The 19,007-nt window shown below is 41.6% G+C and overlaps 1 protein-coding gene and 1 long non-coding RNA gene across 3 annotated transcripts; both read right to left on the bottom strand.

The window, feature by feature from the left end:
- Positions 1–437: 437 nt before the first annotated feature.
- tbx2b (T-box transcription factor 2b) lies at positions 438–9,688 on the bottom strand. Of its 2 annotated transcripts, none has more exons than XM_084716804.1 (7): positions 9,089–9,688; positions 8,019–8,286; positions 6,296–6,448; positions 4,934–5,010; positions 4,523–4,692; positions 2,524–3,107; positions 438–1,806 (listed from the first exon to the last, which is right to left on the bottom strand). In XM_084716804.1, exons 1-7 carry the CDS (start codon positions 9,445–9,447, stop codon positions 1,339–1,341), a joined length of 2,079 nt encoding a protein of 692 aa, XP_084572930.1. In that variant the 5' UTR covers positions 9,448–9,688; the 3' UTR covers positions 438–1,338. The 2 variants fall into 2 exon arrangements, with proteins under 2 accessions (XP_084572930.1, XP_084572931.1); XM_084716805.1 differs by having other exon boundaries at positions 6,296–6,442.
- Positions 9,689–9,749: 61 nt separating this feature from the next.
- Positions 9,750–14,018, bottom strand: LOC146327380 (uncharacterized). Its single transcript, XR_014769962.1, has 4 exons — positions 12,649–14,018; positions 12,457–12,547; positions 11,064–11,257; positions 9,750–9,886 (listed from the first exon to the last, which is right to left on the bottom strand). It is a non-coding gene; the product is annotated as an uncharacterized LOC146327380 (long non-coding RNA).
- Between the last annotated feature and the right edge of the window lie 4,989 nt (positions 14,019–19,007).

The following is a 19,007-nucleotide window of genomic DNA, read 5'->3' as shown; positions in this document are numbered from 1 at the left end:
CGATTTTTTATTGAAATTGTGAGACAATCAAAAAAAAAAAAAAAAAAAAAAAAAAAAAAAACCCGGACAACCAGCATAAACAAGATACTTTCATCATCTTTAAATATATTTATGAATAGATATGAATGATGCGCCCGTAGGAGGAATTGCTTTGAATGTCTCCTGGCTGGAGTGAAATAACCTGAGGTGTTTTTGCTCTCTCTGTTCCTCTGTATTTGTCGGTGGATGCAGACTAAAACATGGCACACACGTCTCCTAAAAATCAGCGATGCTTCATACACAGTTTTTTTCAAACCAACAAGCGCTAAATAGCTTTCATTTACAGTATATGTTCATGTAAAATGGGGGAGAAGAGGAGGAGGAGGAGAAAAAAAAAAGTTAAATTCGAAATATATACACGCTAATATACAGCCTTGAATAAATTAATACCAATTGCATATTCTTGGATCTTAGCTTTATTTACAGAATTTCTTTTATCTTTAATTACATAAATAGTTCAGAAACATTTTTCTCTGGCATGAAATGATCTTTCTCTCGCAGACGGAACGTTCACCCTCCATGCCTTTTGAAATAATCCGGCCTGGAAACGAAAAAAAAAAAAAAAAAAGAAGAAGAAGAAGAAGAAGAAAGAAGAAGAAAAGTTTTTTGGATGCAGCTTGAGACCTGCCTGTCGGCGTGTTGACGCTCCTGTTCAGGGCTCGGCTCGGCCTGGATGCTCAAATGCTTCAAGTTAACCAAACTCAACACACACACTTTCCTCTGTGCGCCGCTCAGTCTGCGGAGCTGCAGGCCCTCAGGCAGGTTCGACCGATATATGGGGGCCGATACTGACCTTGCATGGTCCACCTCTCATGTCAAGGATATGATAGTTTGATTATATTTTTGTAGTGGAACTGAAGTGGTCACATTTTTCTTTTTTATTTGAGCATTATTTTAGTGTTTCCACATTTAAAATGTATAATTCTTGCATATTTTATATATTTACTTAATTGTTATTTTGTTTATTATTATTATTATTATTATTGTTATTTTATTTTATCAATGTAGAAATGTATCCTACAGTTTCCCAAGTGCTGTTAATTATAAAACCCTAGGATTCATGGGAGTTTTGGTGTCAGATGATAGTCCGAATGTTGTCTGACAGGCGTTCCAGCCTCTAACAGGAGGAAACCCTCAATCAAAGAGATTTTGTAAGGACTAAATTCCTATCTTTGTTCCAAAAAATAGCAGTTATCGGCCTTCGCTGACCCATATCGGTCAAACCTCCGTCCCAGTCTCCATAATGTGCTGTACAGGACATATGCACTTCGAGTCCACATCCCAAACGGAGAGTCTTCATCACTTGGGAGAGTCTGCGGTCGGGGACGGCTCCCTCTGGCCCTCCAGGCCGCTCACCAGTCTCTGGATGCTCTGCAGCTCGTTCACTGAGTCCTTCATGGAGGTTTTGGGAGATGTCGTCCTCCCGCTGCTTGAGCCTCCCATCTTATGGTTGCTGTGGTGCTCCTGTGGGGACGGGCTGGTCTCCCTGCTGCCGGGTTTGGAGGATTCGGAGCCTGGGTTGAGGCTGCCGGGCTGCAGGCCGGCGGCGGTGGTGGTGAGCAGGCTGGAGCTCTGAGGCAACGACACCGGGAGCTGGTAGGGGTTGAAGCGGAGCCGGGGCCGGGACGAGCTCAGGAAGGGGTTCCTGGAGAGTGGGCTGGAGGTGCTGGTGGCCGGGAGGGCTGAGGCCGAGGCCGCCGCTGCAGCCGCTGCCATGTAGGTGTAGGGGTACGGGAAAAGACCTCCAAATGGAGGCATGGGGATGCCCTGGAATATGAAAGAGGAAAGACTTGAAGTCAATCTAGTTCTAGTCAAAAATATCACAAGCATCAACCAAACTATTTGATTTCCTCAGATTATTTAAAACAGATTTCTTTCCAAAAATAGGACAGCTCTGATATGAAACCAAATATTTTCTTTCTTTGAGTGTAAAATTCTTTTGACAAACAGCTGACACCTGATTGATAAGTAAGACAAGATTGTCTCAGGGCACTTTTAGGGCACCAATAGTTCAAACCAAGAGCAAGCAGTGGCATCGCTGTGTCAAGGAAAAACTTCCTTAAACATGTTTAAAACAGAATTTGATGAATCTTGCAGTTGCTTGTCAATGCATGAACATTTTTGATTGTATGTATTTACCTTACTGTTGATCTATCAACTTGTAATTACCTTTAAATACCAATAGAATAGATCACAAAAAAGAATTTGCTGACTATAATTGTTATCAAATCCTCATCTGTCATTGAAAATACTTTTACACGTCCCACATGTTTTCAGGCAGCAAATACATGAAATTCTGCTTCACTGATCATGTTTATTATTAGCACTGAATAAAACATCTCTAACTGAGGTTTTCTTCTGCAGTTCTGGTCCTAACTTGACAGCTCATCCTGGCTACACCCTCAGCCCAAAGCTCCAACCTTCCTGTCCTGCTGACCTCATCTCAGATCTACAGGTGTGCAGGCAAACCGAATCATTTCTTACCTGAGAGGCGAGCATGTGCTGGGACAGATGGAAGGGGAAGGGGTTGGGGGTTCCTCCCGTGCCCTGGGCGGAGAGGCTGCCGTTCTCCAAACCGCTCGCTCCAGATACAGAGGCCAGTAGGTGGCCCATGCCCATAGCAGAAAAGGCTCCGGGGGCCATGGCGAACTGCCCGGGGTGAAACAACAGCGGCGATCCGGTGTTCAGAGGGTTAAAGAACTGCTGACTGTGCAGGCCAGACAGAGCCAGGCTTTGTAAGTGGCCCGGGCTGAAGTGCGAGGGGCTCTCGGTCTGGACCATGAGGGGGGAGAAGGCGTCCTTACTGGCGCTGATGCCTCCTACCTCTGAGTCCTTTGTCAATGCGTCCGTGGCGTCCTTCCTGTGCCTGCTGTCTGCTTTGTCCTTTTCCAGGTTCCTTATACTGAATATGGAGTCGTCCTTCTTTTCCGTGCTGGGCCTGTCCCTCACACGCTCCTCGCACCTGGAGCTGTAGGGGGACACGGGCTCGGGTCCCGGGCTGTTGGAGCCGGCGCAGAGCTCATCGTGCTGCTCCAGCTCCTGCTCACTGTCAGTGCATGTTTTGTCATCTGCAACAGAGGAAACAGACAGAGGAGTGAGCAGAGTGTCCAACCGTTCATCTCCAACCCATCACAGAATACACACCAAGAACTGAAACGCACACTAGAATGACAACATTATAATATGATTGTATTGTATTATATTATATACCATATTACATTACATTATTACATTATTTATTTATCCACTGCAAACCCACTGTTACTTTACACTGATGACTCCTACACTGCAGCTTACTGTACCTTACTGACTCCCATCTGGTGTATTTAAACAAGAGCTGGCTAATATATTGACATTATATTGATATCATGACATGAGAGTTAGATTTTGAATATCAATATATGGCATATGTGGTGTCTTTTCCTGGTTTTGAAGGCTACATTACAGTAGAATTATGCAATTTTCTAAACTTACCTTCCTGTTTTAGCTGCTCTATTACCTATTTAGTCATCATATTACATAAAAAAAATCTCATTGTGTTAATATTTTAGGAAAGCGTAAAATATCCATACATCGCTACAATATTGTCACAGTATCAATTAATATCTTTTTTGGGGTATTTAGTCAAAAATATTGTGATTTTGTCCTAACTTCAACTTCAACTACCTCAACAAACTGCTATGCTACATCATTATACAGTACTATTCTAAACTGTTTACTGTTGTACTCTTGTACTTGTACATGTACTATTTGTTGTGTATGTTGTTCTGAGACTGAGAGACCAGCATATAAGCTTTGTGTTATGCTGAATATCTGAGTACAAGTGTAATGACAATAAAGTTGAACTGAAGTGAAGCCTGGTGGAAGCCTAAATCTCTTAAATCCTCCCTACACTTTTCCAACCACATGTTCACTGATTAAGAAATTAACACGTGGCCTGCATTTTAAATGTAGATTTACATCTTCCGCTAAGAGCAACATACAATAGCCTTTGTATAATGTGTCAAACTGTGCAAAACTTTTGAGGATGCAATCATGAGAAAAACCCGCACATTCAAATGACATAACAGCAGGGCCCATTAAACCTAATGCTGGCTAAGGCTTTGTTTAATGAATTAGTTAAATTAGAAAAATAAAGTGAAGCAAAACAACAGGATCCAACCAAAACCAGATCAAACTTAAGACAACATTTACTTTAGAAATACCCCACCTGTATGTTCTCAGTGTGACCTGAATTATAATTATCACACAGCCTCGCCTGAATTCATATTAAAAAAAAAAAAAATCTATTTCTGCACCACAATAATTGAAGCTATCCCCCCCCCCCCACCACCCACCAAATTACAGCCATATTTTAGCCAATTGAACACGATTCTAAATGATTACATTTAACTGCAATGCATGGCGTTAACGCCGTCGTTAAAGCTCGTGCTGACTCATGTATGGGCCGCAATAATAGAAAATAAACAGTAATGTTTCTCACCTCGACTGGGCCTGCTGAACCTCAGCGGGCTGGAGCCTGCTCCAAGCGGGGAGTGGACGGCGTCCCTGCCGGCCGGAGGCTCACTTGACGAGGCGTCCGAGTCCGCGCCCTCCCGGTCCGCCTTGCACTGGTCCTCATACATCCGCAGCGACGGCATAGTCAGCTGTTTCCTATCGAAAATATTGATAATATTAACAATAATAATAATAATAATAATAATAATAATAATGATAATAATAATAATAATAATAATAATAATAATAATAATTCATATTGGTTTGGGGCATCATAACGCTGACACCGTGACCTTGCAGAGGAAAGAGATGGTACACACACACACACACACACACACACACACACACACACACACACACACACACACTTTGCAGGTGTTAGGCAGCAGTCTGATACCTTTTCTCTCTCCTGCCGTTCCCTGTGTCTCTGAATCCTTTGGCAAACGGGTTGTTGTCGATCTTCAGCTGCGTTATCTGTCAAAAAAACAAAACAAAAACAAAAACAAAAAACACAAAGTTGGCATCAGTGTCAGAGAATAAAACATCAAAACAGTAAGTCCACACTCTCAGAGCCTGTAGTCTTCACCGGGCCAATATTTGGGGCAGCAGCGCCGTGTTCGGATTAACACACACAGAAACCAGCGTGTTGGACAGGAGCCACGGTAGGCCTTTGGATTTGCATTATTAATAAAAGCGTAATGATGGGCGTTATTCTCATTGGCCCCTGGAGAGAAATTCTGCCACGAAATATTCCTCTATGGGGCCACAGAAGCCCCAGTTCCCCCCAGAAAAAAAGGCAACAGTGGAGCAGATGACTGTCATATCAATATTTAATAATGCGGTTTTGGATCACTGCTGTTTCACGAACAGGCAGGTGTGATTCTACCTACACGGGCCCTTTCTGGAGCTTCTAGAGGCCCCTATATATAAGTGGCCCTTGAATAGAACAAGACGCTTGAGGCGTTTGCTAGTTGAGCAAACAGAGAGTGTCCTGCAGCATCTGTCCACTGTGGCTGCAGGGTGACCAGCTTTTTAAATGCCCTCTAATCGATGGTGACTCTTTGCCATAAACTTTTACAACAAGACCCCCTCTACACACACACACACACACACACACACACACACACACACACACACACACACACACACACACACACACACCTCACTCCGACCCCCTTGGACACAAGCTCCAATTAGCATCATGGAGGATAAAGAATCAGCGAAGGGGCTTATAATAAAACCATCAAATACACACACATACAAAACCTAATTCAAAAAATGCTCGATTTTAAATAAAATCTCTTAAATCCAAACAAATGAAGATTTAAGTGTATTTTTTTGAGATGGCAAATAAATAAAATAAAAAAGACGACATGTCGGCCATGTCACAACAGAACATAACACACTCTGCACATTTATACGCCTAATTTATTCACCTCTGGTAAGGGAAATAGCCCGTTTATAGTCCATGAAGACACCACACAACACTCAAATTTGAATTCATACTCAGAAAATATCTGCTTACACCCGCAAGTCCAGGCAAAACAGCAATTAAAAAAATCAAGTGGGACATTGGGAGTCCTCTGCAGGGAAATTAGGCGACCTACAAAATCAGATTAAGTCTTCAGGGGTTGGTGGTGGTTGGGGGGAGGGGGAGGATGCGGGGAGGTGGGGGGGACGCATGTAGGACATTTATTATGCAAAGTATAGCAGCCATATTAGAGCAGTTTGGTCGAGTGTGAAGCGAGCGGTGACTCACCTTGTCGTTCTGATACGCGGTCACGGCCACGAACTCGGTCTCCGGGAACACGTAGGTCCTGAAGGTGCTGTAGGGGAGCTTGAGGATGTCGTTGGCCCGCACTATGTGGAACCTGGGCTGGTACTTGTGCATGGAGTTCAGGATCGTCTGGACCAACACACGCGAACACACACACAGTTTTGGAGTGAACATCTCGTTTTATGTCTCTCTTTGATGTTATAAAACTCGACACTTAAAAAAGACAGAAGATGTTGACGCGGATCAGCCAGCGCATTGTTATTGATGCTGTTATAATTACTGTGTGAGCAGACTTGTCTGTAATTAGCGCGGGGCGAAGGGAAAAACCTGACCAGGCCACACATGTTGTCTTCAGGGTTCACAACCACAGCAAAAAAAAAAAAAAATGATTTGATCCGGTTTGAATCCGGACAAAAACTACAAATTTCGACTCTTTCATTCATTACAAACGCACCACCAAATATAGAGAATTTACACGGTGGAATTACATCCAGAGGGCCTGCCTGCTTTCACACACACAGAAATAATAACTTAAAAATAAATAAATTCCAAAATTTAACACAAAAAGGAAATTAAACGTTGTGAATTAATTAAAGATAAAACTATAACGCCAGGATATAAAATGTATGACTTAATCATGAAACCATAAGCAGCAATACATGTGTAAATATGTCCTGTATATAAAAAGAAATCCTGCCTGTAACCGATTGCAAATGTAGACTGACATGTAAATGCTGAATTTGTTTCCAGTCGGACGAACACTGTGCCTGCCAGTCACATGGACTTTCTCAGATTTTTATCATTTGCTCCCATTAATTTTATTTTTAGCATCATTTTAGCGTTATTGCACCAGTAAAATAATATAAAATATATGGTTAAAAAAAGGTGAAATATTATAGGTAAAACACAAAAACATTGCAGCATCCAGGGCATACTATAGACTAAATATAATACAAAATAACACCACAAAATTATACTATTTACTGTTCTAGAGTATACTATAAACTATTAGGTTACAGGCTGGATATCAGACACGTCAGTCAGCCATTCAAACTCATTTCATGTCATTTCTCTCTGACCCGATTTGATGATACACAACCTAATCCTCCAGCCTTACAAACACTCAGCTCAGATATGATGTTTGCTTTTTATTCCTAATAAAATCTCGGTTAGAAATACAGGATAAAATGGTCTACAGGCCCCGGGCCTGGGCTTGGATGTATGGATGGAAGCCGGGAGGAGAAAAAATATTCTGAGAGCTGTGAGGAAACATAAGCTGTGTGTATGTCAGCGACAGTGGGAAGTCAAGTGGCGACAAAGTGTCAACAGCTTTGGACGTAAAGACGTACAGTAACATGAATTTACTCATCTTTTAACGCATATGTTCTATTTTTACGCATTTATATTTAAAATCTATTTTTTGTCTCCGAGAGTTTTACCTACTTCATAATTTTAAACACAGCACTATTAGTTTTTTCAGTTTCTCTCCTGTCTGTTTCTTCTTGTATTTCCCCGCTGCAATAGTCCACTTTTCCCATATGCTTCATAAAATTTTCATCTGATTTTAAAAACACCCTGGCCCGTCTGTTCCAACAGCAAACACCTCATCCAGCAGCATGTGAAAAATGTCTCTGCTCAGGCGAGAAAAAAATAAATAAATAAATAAATAAAAAAATAAAATAAAAACCTGTCTGTGTGTACTTACAAATCCGTGTTTGTCTGAGATGTTGTTGGTCAGCTTGAGTTTATGGAAAGCAACAGGCTTGGCCATCCACTGCTCGCCGGTGGCCGGACTGTCCGGGTGGATATACATCCTCTTGGGCATCTCCGGGTCGGCCTTGCCCGCCACCATCCAGCGGGAGTTGTGGAACTTGTAGCGGCAGTCGTCCGCCGCCACGATGTCCATCAGCAGGATGTATTTGGCTTTTTTATCGAGGCCGTTTATTCGCACTTTGAACGGAGGGAACATCCTCCTGCAGAGAGAAACACACAGGGAGTCAACACGGCGTGATTCACCCCAAACACAACACCACATTACCATGAACTAATGTGACAAAAGAGGCATTGAAAGGCGACGCGGACGCGGAGAAAAACACTGCGCTTTGACAAGAGGAAATATTGTAATTGTCAGATATTACACGCAATTAGGCGACAGCAAAACCATAGTGTGTGTGTGCGTGTATATGTGGTGTCTGTGTGTGTATGTGTGAGTTGTCCAAGCCCTGCACTACAAAGCTGAGCAGTATATTTATGACCACACCACTTCACGTCCCTGCTTTTTGAAGTGACAGCCTGTTTATAAAATCCAGAAGCTCTGCAGTTAGTTTGGGAGATAAAAACCTGGTTCGAGCTCCCAAAAATATCCCAGATATGTACTTTGATCAGTCTGGAAATGTAAATCATAAATATTTCAAAATAATTCGACGTTTTATTCATTTATTTCTTGGATAAATTGAGCCAGTTCAACTCAAAATGTATAGGAGTGGAACTTAAAAACAATATATTTAAGGTAGAATGCGAAATAACGCGTTCTTGTAGAAGATTACTATACAGTTTTCTTGAATATATTTATTAATCGTGGTATATACGAAGAATCGGTGTGAAAAAAATAATAAAATACAGCCTAGCAAAGGCCTGAGGAGAAGGCTGCCCTTTAGTAAGACGAATAAATAGCTTTTTAGCTGCCCTAAACTTGTTTCTGTGGCGAGACAAACTGCTGCTTTTATATTAAAAATAAAGTATTGTCGTTGAATTATAGCTGGAAGTAACTCTTACCGTCCAGACTTGGTAATAACCATCTCCGTCCCGAGTTTATGAAACTGGTCCCAAAGATCCTTGGCTTCCAGTGTAACTTTAGGGTCGTCGTCGACCTCCTCCTCGGGCTCCAGGCTCTTCATGCTGCGCAGATGAGCCGCCTGATGGTGGCTGAGGGCCGGGTGGAGCCCAGCCTCCGCCGCCCCGGCCAGGCCGTGGTCGGGCAAGGGCTTGGTGAGCGCCCCGGGAGGCAGGCTGAGCGCCGGGAAGAAGGAAGGCTGCGCGGCCGCTAGAAAGGCGGACATGGGGAAGTCGGTCGGCCGGTGTGCGTGGAAAGGGTGATAAGCCATTGCAGTCCCTGTAAAAACTGGATCTCTCATCGGTGCATCCACAAAAACCGAAGTGAAATAATGGATGTTTTTAGTGGTATTCTCCCCCAAACTCGAGCCAGTGTAGGTCCGCGCACAGCGAGCAGTTAGTTTGTGTGAAGCAGAACAGAGCAAACACACGGCGCGTTATCAGGGTGAAGAAAATAGCCCAGAGTTGCTGTTGATGTGCGTTTCCTTTGGTTCCTCCGCCGAGTCCTTCAGTGTACGCGGCGCTGAGCCCGGCTGCGCTGTGAAGCTCTCAGTGCTTCAGTCATCCCACACTGACTGGAGAGATGTGGCCCCGTTCACTGCAGATCTGTGACTATCTCACATGTCCTTCCTGCCTCCATCCCCAACACTAATGAACCAAGCCCCTTTGATTGCTGATTTTACGCTTTCTGGACCAATTGTGGGCCCCTATAGGCGTGGTTCTGACAGCTCCGGCCAGACTCTGGAAGAGGAGGGGAGGGGGGGGGACAAGAAGGTGTCGGAAGCATTAGCAGTAAGAAAACATGTCAACAGAATAAAATATTAACCAATGACAGGAAAGATCGGGAAATCCCACCCCCATTTCCAAGCCAAACACCGGGTCAGCCCTCAGTTCTTGGCCGGTGGAGGCATCACCTCTCTCGGCTTGCGTTTTTACAATGTCGCCTGCGGAGAAACCGACCTGTCCACAGACTCACTGTCTTAATACTCACCTCAGCTCCACTTCTGCACGTTTGCCACTGTCTTTCAGAACAACTCACAACAGTACAGCCGCGGCTCGTAGCTCGCGCTCTGCATTCCGGAGAGATTTATCTCAAAGAGCTGCTGCGCTCCCGCTCGCTCTCTGTAATAACAGACTTGTAATTATTCCATGTTATCGGCTGTTTTGACGCTTAGGCTGGATTTGCCTCTCACACTAGCCCATGCAGGCTCTGTTAGCTGTGTGTACTGACTGACTGCAGCCTCAGACAGCCCGGCTTCCCCAGGCGAGAGCCGCTTATCTGTGCGTTTTCCTGATCGGGCTGACGGGGAGGCAGCAGCAGCCTCAGCGGCGGCAGCAGCGTAATAAAGAGACAAGGCTGGAAAAGACAAACCCAGATGCTGCGTGGAAGAAAAGCCAGATTTTTTGGTGATGAATGAATTTTGAGAGAAAAATCAGGGAGGAGGAAAGCGGTGAGTCGATACAAACTCTTCCTTGTTTGAATAAAGTTACAAATAAAGTTCAATTTCTTGGAGATTCTCTTTAGATTCTTATTTTTTAAATATGATTATTGTCAGTGCAGTTGTATTATTCCTGCTGGGCAACACTTTAAATGATTTTGTGTGGAGTATCGTGTGTATTTCCACATCAAACACTGGCAGCGCTGAGATGATTTAGTGCTCAGAGGGCAGGCCGTGGTAGCGTGTAATCTCCGACAGGTTGTATTTTGTCAAACCAAGGACAGTGCGCGGCTCCGGGAGCCACGGGGGCCCCCATGCACCAGCCTCCCCTGCACTCTGCTCTGCTGAGCTCCTTTAGAGGACTCCAGCCGCCGCCGCAGCTCTCTTGATTAACTCGGACTCAGTTTGTTAAAGAGCCGCCCGGCGCCAGTCGGCCGATGCGCCACAATAAGAACAATCTCTTGTCTCTTTATATTTACCCTGAAGTCGTGCATGTGCGAGCCCCTCCGGCCCCCTCAGCAGCAGCAGCCTCATCTGCGCCTCCGCTCCGCTGTTCTGCCTCGGTCATGACTCGGTGTCAGATGTGATTTTTTTCTCTCTTCTTTTGGATAAACAGCTGCTCTTTCCGGGTGATGTGATGTGATGTGGGCCACAAGCGTCACTTGGACCAAAACTGAAACAAAAAGTGATAATCCCTCTGAATGAGACAACTGCGCATTTCCTATTAACCCCTGGAACTATATCCTTCCGCTGACAGCCACACAAAACCACTTTACAATTTGACTAACCTTACAAATGCTTCATAATTAGACTATTAATTAGATTGTAAACACTTTATAAATGATTAATAAACAAGTACTTCTACTAATTAATCTTAGTAATGACTTATTATCATTTATAACTGAAAAAAGAGCTTTACTGTAAAGAATAAAACGGTGCATGCTGAAAATGCCAAGGTAAATAACACTACCAAGGCCTTAGTGTGTGAATCTGCTAATTTGTTATGTTAATTTGATGTTAAATTAAACGTTCAAACTATTAAATTATTCTGACGATTAACAATATGTGATGGAGTTGACAGGTAGAAATGCTGCTGATGGAGAAAACAAAGTAAGCAACGAGATCTGAGGCTTAACAGCACAGATAAAAGTGAGCTCACTATTTGGCAAGCAACAGGTCACTGCTGCCCTTTTTATCTAATATGATGCAACAGCATATTAATGATTTATAAAGTGTTTATAACATGATTAATCACTAATATAACATTTGTAAATAACTTATAAGGGCAGTTGGGGATTAGCAATATATTGATTTTATTTTGATTATGTGTCTTAGAGTTTTGGTATCATTTTATCGTGATGTGGCTTTAGAGTTGACTTTAAAGTAAAGCAATTTTCAGAACTTAACAGATTGCTGTAGCTGTTCTATTATTGTCTTTACCCACTTTATATCCACAATAATTATAATTATTTATCAAAAATCTCATTGTGTTAATATTTTGTCAAAGCACCAATAGTGTGACAATAACTATAAATATCAATATCAAGGTATTTAGTCAAAAAATATCATGATATTTGTTTTTGCTCATAACACCCAGTTGTAAAGTGGTACCCCAAACTGTACTGGCCATAAAAATGTCTTGATTCATATTTATAAACCTTCATTATTAATACATTAAACCCACCCTTCGTCTCCTAATCGGCCGCTGCAGGGCTGTAAAACAAACACATTGCTCTAAAGAGACAAAAGGTGAGAAACAGAGTTGTTCGCGACCCAAAAATGCCACTCAGCGGCAGCACCTGTGTGTCAGATACAGCATGTTATGTGATTTAGGAGCATGAAATGTTTGCACGTCTCCGCTGCGTTACACACTTGTTGCTCGGCTCCCATCACACTGATACAGCCGTGCGTCAGGAGTCAGCAGGCCAGACAGGAGCAGCAGCAGCCACAGAGCGCGCCGCACCTGAAACAAGCCCAACAAACACATTATATCAGACACAACAAGTCCCTGCAGCGTCAAAGCAGCAACAGAGTTAGTGACAACGTGAAGAAGTGTATTCTCACTCAGCCAGGTGTTGGAAATAAACGCCAGTGAGCATCAACTTCACGCGAGAATGTAAAAAAAAAATCATCCAGAACGTCTCACAGCTCTCCGCAGAGTTACAAGGTGGTGTGTATCTGCTGTAATCTGGCTGGACAGCTGACTTGTTTGGAATGCTGCACCTTCAGATTTATGAAATGACAGATATGGAGGAGCAGAGCAGCGCCGTGGGAGCGCCGGCGGTCTGTCAGACGTTTTGGAGCTGCATGCGAGGAGCTTTAAGTGGGGAAAGAGAAAAAAAAGATTAGCAACATATGGAGGTGGATAACGGTTTTTCTGCCGGAATACTCCAGTGGATAATTGTATCAACAATGCTTGTGCAAATGAGTCACCATTTATTTGTTCTGTGCCCTCAAACGGTGCAGAAATCTCCATTACGCACGATTTAAAAGTCATTAGGTGGAGGGAGGACTGCTCCGAGAGCTGCTATAGAGGGGGCACTGCGCTGATAGATTAACATATTCTGTGTGTGTGTGTCGGGGATTAATGAAAGCAGACAGTAAATATGCTCTTTGGAATGTGTGTGTGTGTCCTGGGGGTGTGGAGGAGAAGAAATGATCAAAAAATGCATAGAATGAAGTTTGGAAACGTCTAAAAAGAGGAGAAATTCAGATTTTTTTTATTTACAATTTTCTCCAGAGTTGAAAGTTTAGATAATTATGATAATAACAACATTTTTATGATCTCACATCCACAAATGAGTAAAAACAAGCAGGTTTGGAGGCTGAAATTGGCACATATGACACCCTGTAAGACAGGGTTGTACACCCAAAAATAAACTATTTGCTTCAACTTAAAAAAGTAAGTGTCTTTGCTTCCTTGAAAAAAAATAAGTTGACTGAATTTTACAAGATAAGTTGAGGTAATTTTTGTAATAATTCAAAACAAACCTTTATGGCCACATAAACTAATTCAGTTATACTTGAGAAAATATGTTCAATAAGCTGAAGATATTAAGTTGAACCAGCAACTCCTCAGTCACACTGATGACATTTGCAAACAAATTTGATTAATTTCAGACAAAGAGCTTAAAGTGGTTAAATTTAAAGTGTAATGGGGTAGGGAAGGAATTCAATAGGTGAAATAAAGAAACCATGACTTATCTTAAAGTGTATTTGAGACACACAGTAAGTTTTCATCATATATGTCTTCTTCAAAGAAGGGTCTCAGGAGATTAACTCTCCAGCAATGCATGCTGGGATGTCTGCTAATTTCATTCAAGTCAAAAGAGTTCAAGTTAGAAGAACTCATATTAGAGTTATAGTTGTAACGTGTGAGTTGAATTAACTTGAATAAATAGTTAAGTTACTGTGAAAACTTAAGTTTATTCCATTAAATTTCTGTATGGTTTTTCCACAGAAAATGCACAAAATAAAGTTTGGAAACATCTAAAAAAAAGTGTTTGAAAAAAAAAAAGTTTTGGTCCCCAGTTTTCTCCAGTGTTGATATGATATTTACAATATTTGTATTATCTTATCCCCACAAACGAGTCAAACAAGCGGGTCTGGAGGCTTGAACTGAGATATTAGTCACTCTGCACGCTGACCTTGTATTTAAAGTGAATTAACTGCTTGCATGACGCTTTTCATACTGTAGGAAGTTGACTAAAGCTTTTCTGTGTCCTTGATGCGTCCGCTCAATACAATACAATAATACACTACAGTATAATACAATACAATAGAGCTGCAGATGTGAAAACGTGCGTAAAAGCGTCCCCGGATTCGTCCCGGCGATTTGGCCCCTGCATGTGTCAGCGATCCGGGCTCTAATTACAACATAACGGGACAGTTTTGCGCCATATTCGTCTATAATCGAGTATTGTTATTTTCTTCCTCCCCTCGACATTGTTCCTTTCTTCCTTTTATCTCTCCATCTTCTCCTCCCATCTCCCTGCATCATCTCTCCGGCTATATTTAGCGGCTAGACTGAGGCCTTGGCGCCAGACCGTTTAAGACCTGTCAAAGTCCCTCATATTTCCCCCTGTCACATGGAAACCCGGCGACCAGCGGCCCTCTCCTCCTCCTCCTCCTCCTCCTCCTCCTTCTTTTTTCTTTTCCTTCTCCTCCCTCGTCCTCCTCGTGCAGCTAGCAGCCCTCCTCCTCCTCTCCTTCATCTCCTCCTCCACCTCCTCACTTCACTCTGCTAAATGAAACATATCAGTTCTCACTTGCAGGAAACGCAAAATCTTTCCTCTCACACACACTGAACCATACTATGATATTATTTGGGAGCCGACTAATACCTGGACATGACTTCATGACAAACTCGGTCAGAAACTACAACCATCAGATCCAGTTACCTGCCAGTTTCCCTTCCTCTGCTCGCAGTCATGTATCTGAGCTGCAGCTGCAGTGCTGTGTGGAGGCTGTGGGTGCGTCTGACTGACTGACTGACTGACAGGTAGACCACCAGGTGGGGGCGCTACAGTGACCCAGGGGAGTGAGAGGAGAGCGACAGAGCTGTCACATCCACTCTGATGCCATAGACACTCAGCCCCACAGACCACAGGCTGCCTCAGACAGAGTTTGGCTTTGACTCTTTACGTGCTTACACTGGGTTATTAAAACTTTTTTATAATTATGGTGGAATTGTGCCAGAGCTTATTGTACTAAGACAGTGGTTTTCAAATGTTTCCACGTCTAACTGACACAAATTAGACCCCAGTCTGATAAAATTATTGCTTTTAGATGTTTTAATACAGAGTGTTCAGTGTTCACTGTGCTGCTTTGGGCAACTAGTTTTGTCTCATATCTGCTGCTGTTCAGGTCCTAGATAAGCTTAAAGTTGAAGTTGGATGTTAAAATGTTTTAATTATTATGTAATCATTAAATTATCTGGTCTACTCTTAGTTTAACATTACAGGGATATTTTGCTCAAATTAAAAATAAGCATTTATCCCCGGACTGTAGTGCTGTTTATCCATCTAGATAGTTTTGCTGTGAGTTGCAGAGTTTTGGAGATATCAGCTGTATAGATGTCTGCCTTCTCTCCAGTATAATGGGATTAGATGCCACTTGGACTGTGGTGCTCAAAGCACAACAAAACAAAACAAACAAACATTTGAATAACTCAACAGTAGAATCTCTTTCCAAAAATCATGAAAACTTCTCACAACAAGGTCTGTGAATTATCTTGAGTAACCGGGTCATGAATTTTGGAAAGAGACACTGGTTTAGAATTTTTCAAATCTATTTTTTAAACACATAAATAAAAAAGCAAAAAAAAACAAAAAAAACTTGACTATGACTAAGACTATGAGCTTAGTGTAGTCCAGATACTTTAATTATTATATAATAATGATATATTTTATGTGCCATAGAGATATACCTTCTCTCCAGTATAATGAGACTAAGCAGCACTCTGCTTGTGGTGCTTAAAACACTAAAAATATATTTGAAAAATTCTAAGCCACTGTCTCTTTCTGTTTCTTAGGAGCTATTTTCTTTCTGCAGAAGCATCTACCAGAACTACTTTCTTTCTAATAGAAAGAAATGAAACTCATGAAACTGCCCACAACAAGGTGTGTGGATTATTCTCAGTAAGTGGGTCATGATTTTTGGAAAGAGATACTGCTGTTGAATTCAAATGTATTTTTTGGTGTTTTGAGCACCACAAGATTGGTGCCATTTAGCAACATTATACTGGAGAGAAGCAAGACAACTTTACAGCTGATATCTTCCAAACTGCACCTCACACCAAGAAAAAAAAAATCTGGATGGATGAACAGCAACTTCAGGGCAAAAGAGTGTATTGATTTTGGGGTGAACTGTCCCTTTAAGGCTAAATTACAGTCGTTATAGGCACTGCAGTGGTGGTGATTGGTGCACCACTGCTAAATGAACACGCACTCACACATCCTGTTGAGATGCGAAAATAAAATGATTCCCCTTTTTGCTGGGGGAGCCCCTCAAAGACCCCTCTGAGAACCACTGCGCTCGGGACGCTGGAGGCCCTCGGTGTGGCCCTGGAGCCCACTGTCTTGTGAGGCGCTGATGAGAAGCAGAATGAGTACGAGCACAGGTGGACGACTGCGTGACGCAACGCAGAATTGTGCGCGCGCCTGCGTGTATTTATTCAGTGATAAAAGAGGATCACCGGATGTGACGCGTGCTTCCAAATATAGCCTATCACAATGACTTTTAGTGCTGCCTTCACTGTCTTCATTTTGTCCTATAGCCTTAAATAATCCTCGTCAGGTGTGTGGGCCTTTTGTATCCACAGAATTATTTGATTTTTTTTTTTTTTTTTTAATCACTGATAGATATGATTGTATTTTTGTGCATTTAGATGCAATTGTGAATAAAAAACAAAACAGATCCGATTGGATCATCTCAACAAAACTGACTTTGAATCATCAGTCCTGTCTAGACTGATAGAAACAGTTTTTTATAAAAGTGGCGGCTCCCCGAAACTGACAACTGTAAACAACTTTGAATTCTGCAAAACAAAAAGGCCTCTGCACGAGCGACTTTGTTTAAAGAGAAACTAGATTGTTGTATTATTTTTTGTAGTCATCTGTACATTTATTCATTTAAGAATATTGATTCGCAAAAAACTTTTATTTTGACAATAGATTAATCTGATCGAACAGTGAGAATCCCCTTTTAATTGGTACTTCTTTGTATTTTGTATCCTCGTGTGCGAGTTCTGTCTTTAAATTAAAAATCTGTGATGCAGTTTTGAAATGAAACAGAGGGGTTAGACTCACTGTGTGTGTGTTCAGCTCGTTCCTAATCAGGAAACATTACGCAGCGGCTTTTTAATATCCTCCAGCTGACAATATTTTATTACTATTTTATGTTCGTTGGGACACTTTTCTTTTTTAAACCAGCAAAATAATCTTTTGTGTGTTTTGCAGATGTGTTGACAGCGTGGAGAAATTGAATTAGCAGCTGCAGCGCCGGGAACATTGAATCATATTAGGAGCGCAGCGGAGGAGCAGAGGAGGCTACCTGCAGCAGGCCGGAGGGAGGGAGGGAGGGAGGGAGGGAGGAGAGGCTTTACACTCCTCTGCATTCACTCACTCTCTCACACACACAACACAACACAGAAACACCCACAAAATGTTCACAACTTCTCATCAAAAAGTCTTGAGCGTCGATTTAAAATGACGCATTTTAGTCTTATTTTGATGACTGTTAAAACACCTGGGGGGAGGAAAGAATGAAAGGCGCCATAAATGAAGATAATAAGATTTTACGAATTAAATACTGTACTGATAAGTGGATTTAACCATTTAAAAATACACAAATATGAAATTATTAAGCTGAATTTCTGGGGTCCAATTTTACCTGAACATGTCACCGGAGTGAGTCAAGGCTTCTCGATGTTTGAAGGTCCAAAATTTCTTAAATGTTTCACTTTGCAGCATATTTTCTTAATAAAAAATATAGTAGAAATCCATGACAAGCAGTGGTGGAAGAAATCTTCTGGTCTTTCAATTAAGTACACATATTAGAGTGTAGAAATACTCTGTAAGTTACAATCCTGCATTCACGATTTGAATTAAATAAAAGTCCAGAAGTACAATCATTAAAATAAACTTAAAATACCGAAAGTAAAAGTACCGATTATACAAAACGTTCCATTTCAGAATAATATTTATGCTGTCATGCTGCGTGTGGTAATGATGGAGCTAATCTGAATTATTTGACAAACTGCTGCTTGTGAATTCCGAGCCCAACATATATATATATATATATATATATATATATATATATATATATATATATATATATATATATATGTATATATGTATATATGTATGATCGGAATTTGCAAACTAACTAAAGTTTGAAAATAAATGTAGTAAAACTTTTTTTTTGTCTTTAAAAAGAGTAAAAAAGTATTTCTATTAGCAGTAGTGATAATATTTCCTTTTGAAATGTGGTGGAATAGAAGTATAAAGCAGCAGAAAATGGACCGACTCAATCAACAACCTCAAAATTGTACTTAAGCACAGTACAGTAGAATAAATGTATTTACTTTCCACCTCCGAACAAGTCCTAAAAGAGGAGCTTTGACTAAGTTTAGGTGCTTCTCTTGGTAATCTTCCAACAAGTGTCCCAAATGACCGGACTTCACCCTGTAATCAGGATAACAGCTGTAATTTAAAACGCCGAGACCTGAAATTATTCCACAATACGACTTTTACGAAATTTTAATAAGTTTTGTGGTTTTGTTATGTAGCGACTAAAGATGGCTGAACAATCTGAGATTAGATCATATTTACACTTAAATTTTGCGCAGCTTGAAAATGTTCTAAAATAATAATAATTAAAACATCATTAAACGTGATGTCATATGATGTGGTCAGTAACTG

This window comes from Lutjanus erythropterus, chromosome 4 (genome assembly GCF_056507025.1).
Source record: "Lutjanus erythropterus isolate fLutEry1 chromosome 4, fLutEry1.hap2, whole genome shotgun sequence".
Lineage (NCBI taxonomy): Eukaryota > Metazoa > Chordata > Actinopteri > Lutjaniformes > Lutjanidae > Lutjanus > Lutjanus erythropterus.
Note: the sequence above shows the minus strand (reverse complement) of the source record. Positions and strands in the feature narration are given on the sequence as shown.

Bases quoted from the DNA above. Each gene is read 5' to 3' on its own strand.
- tbx2b (XM_084716804.1), bottom strand. From the start codon at position 9,447: ATGAGAGATCCAGTTTTTACAGGGACTGCAATGGCTTATCACCCTTTC. The intron at 8,287-9,088 runs GTAAGAGTTACT...TTCTCTCTGCAG, and splicing joins GTTATTACCAAGTCTGGACG to GAGGATGTTCCCTCCGTTCA. The intron at 1,807-2,523 runs GTAAGAAATGAT...TTCATATTCCAG, and splicing joins AGCACATGCTCGCCTCTCAG to GGCATCCCCATGCCTCCATT.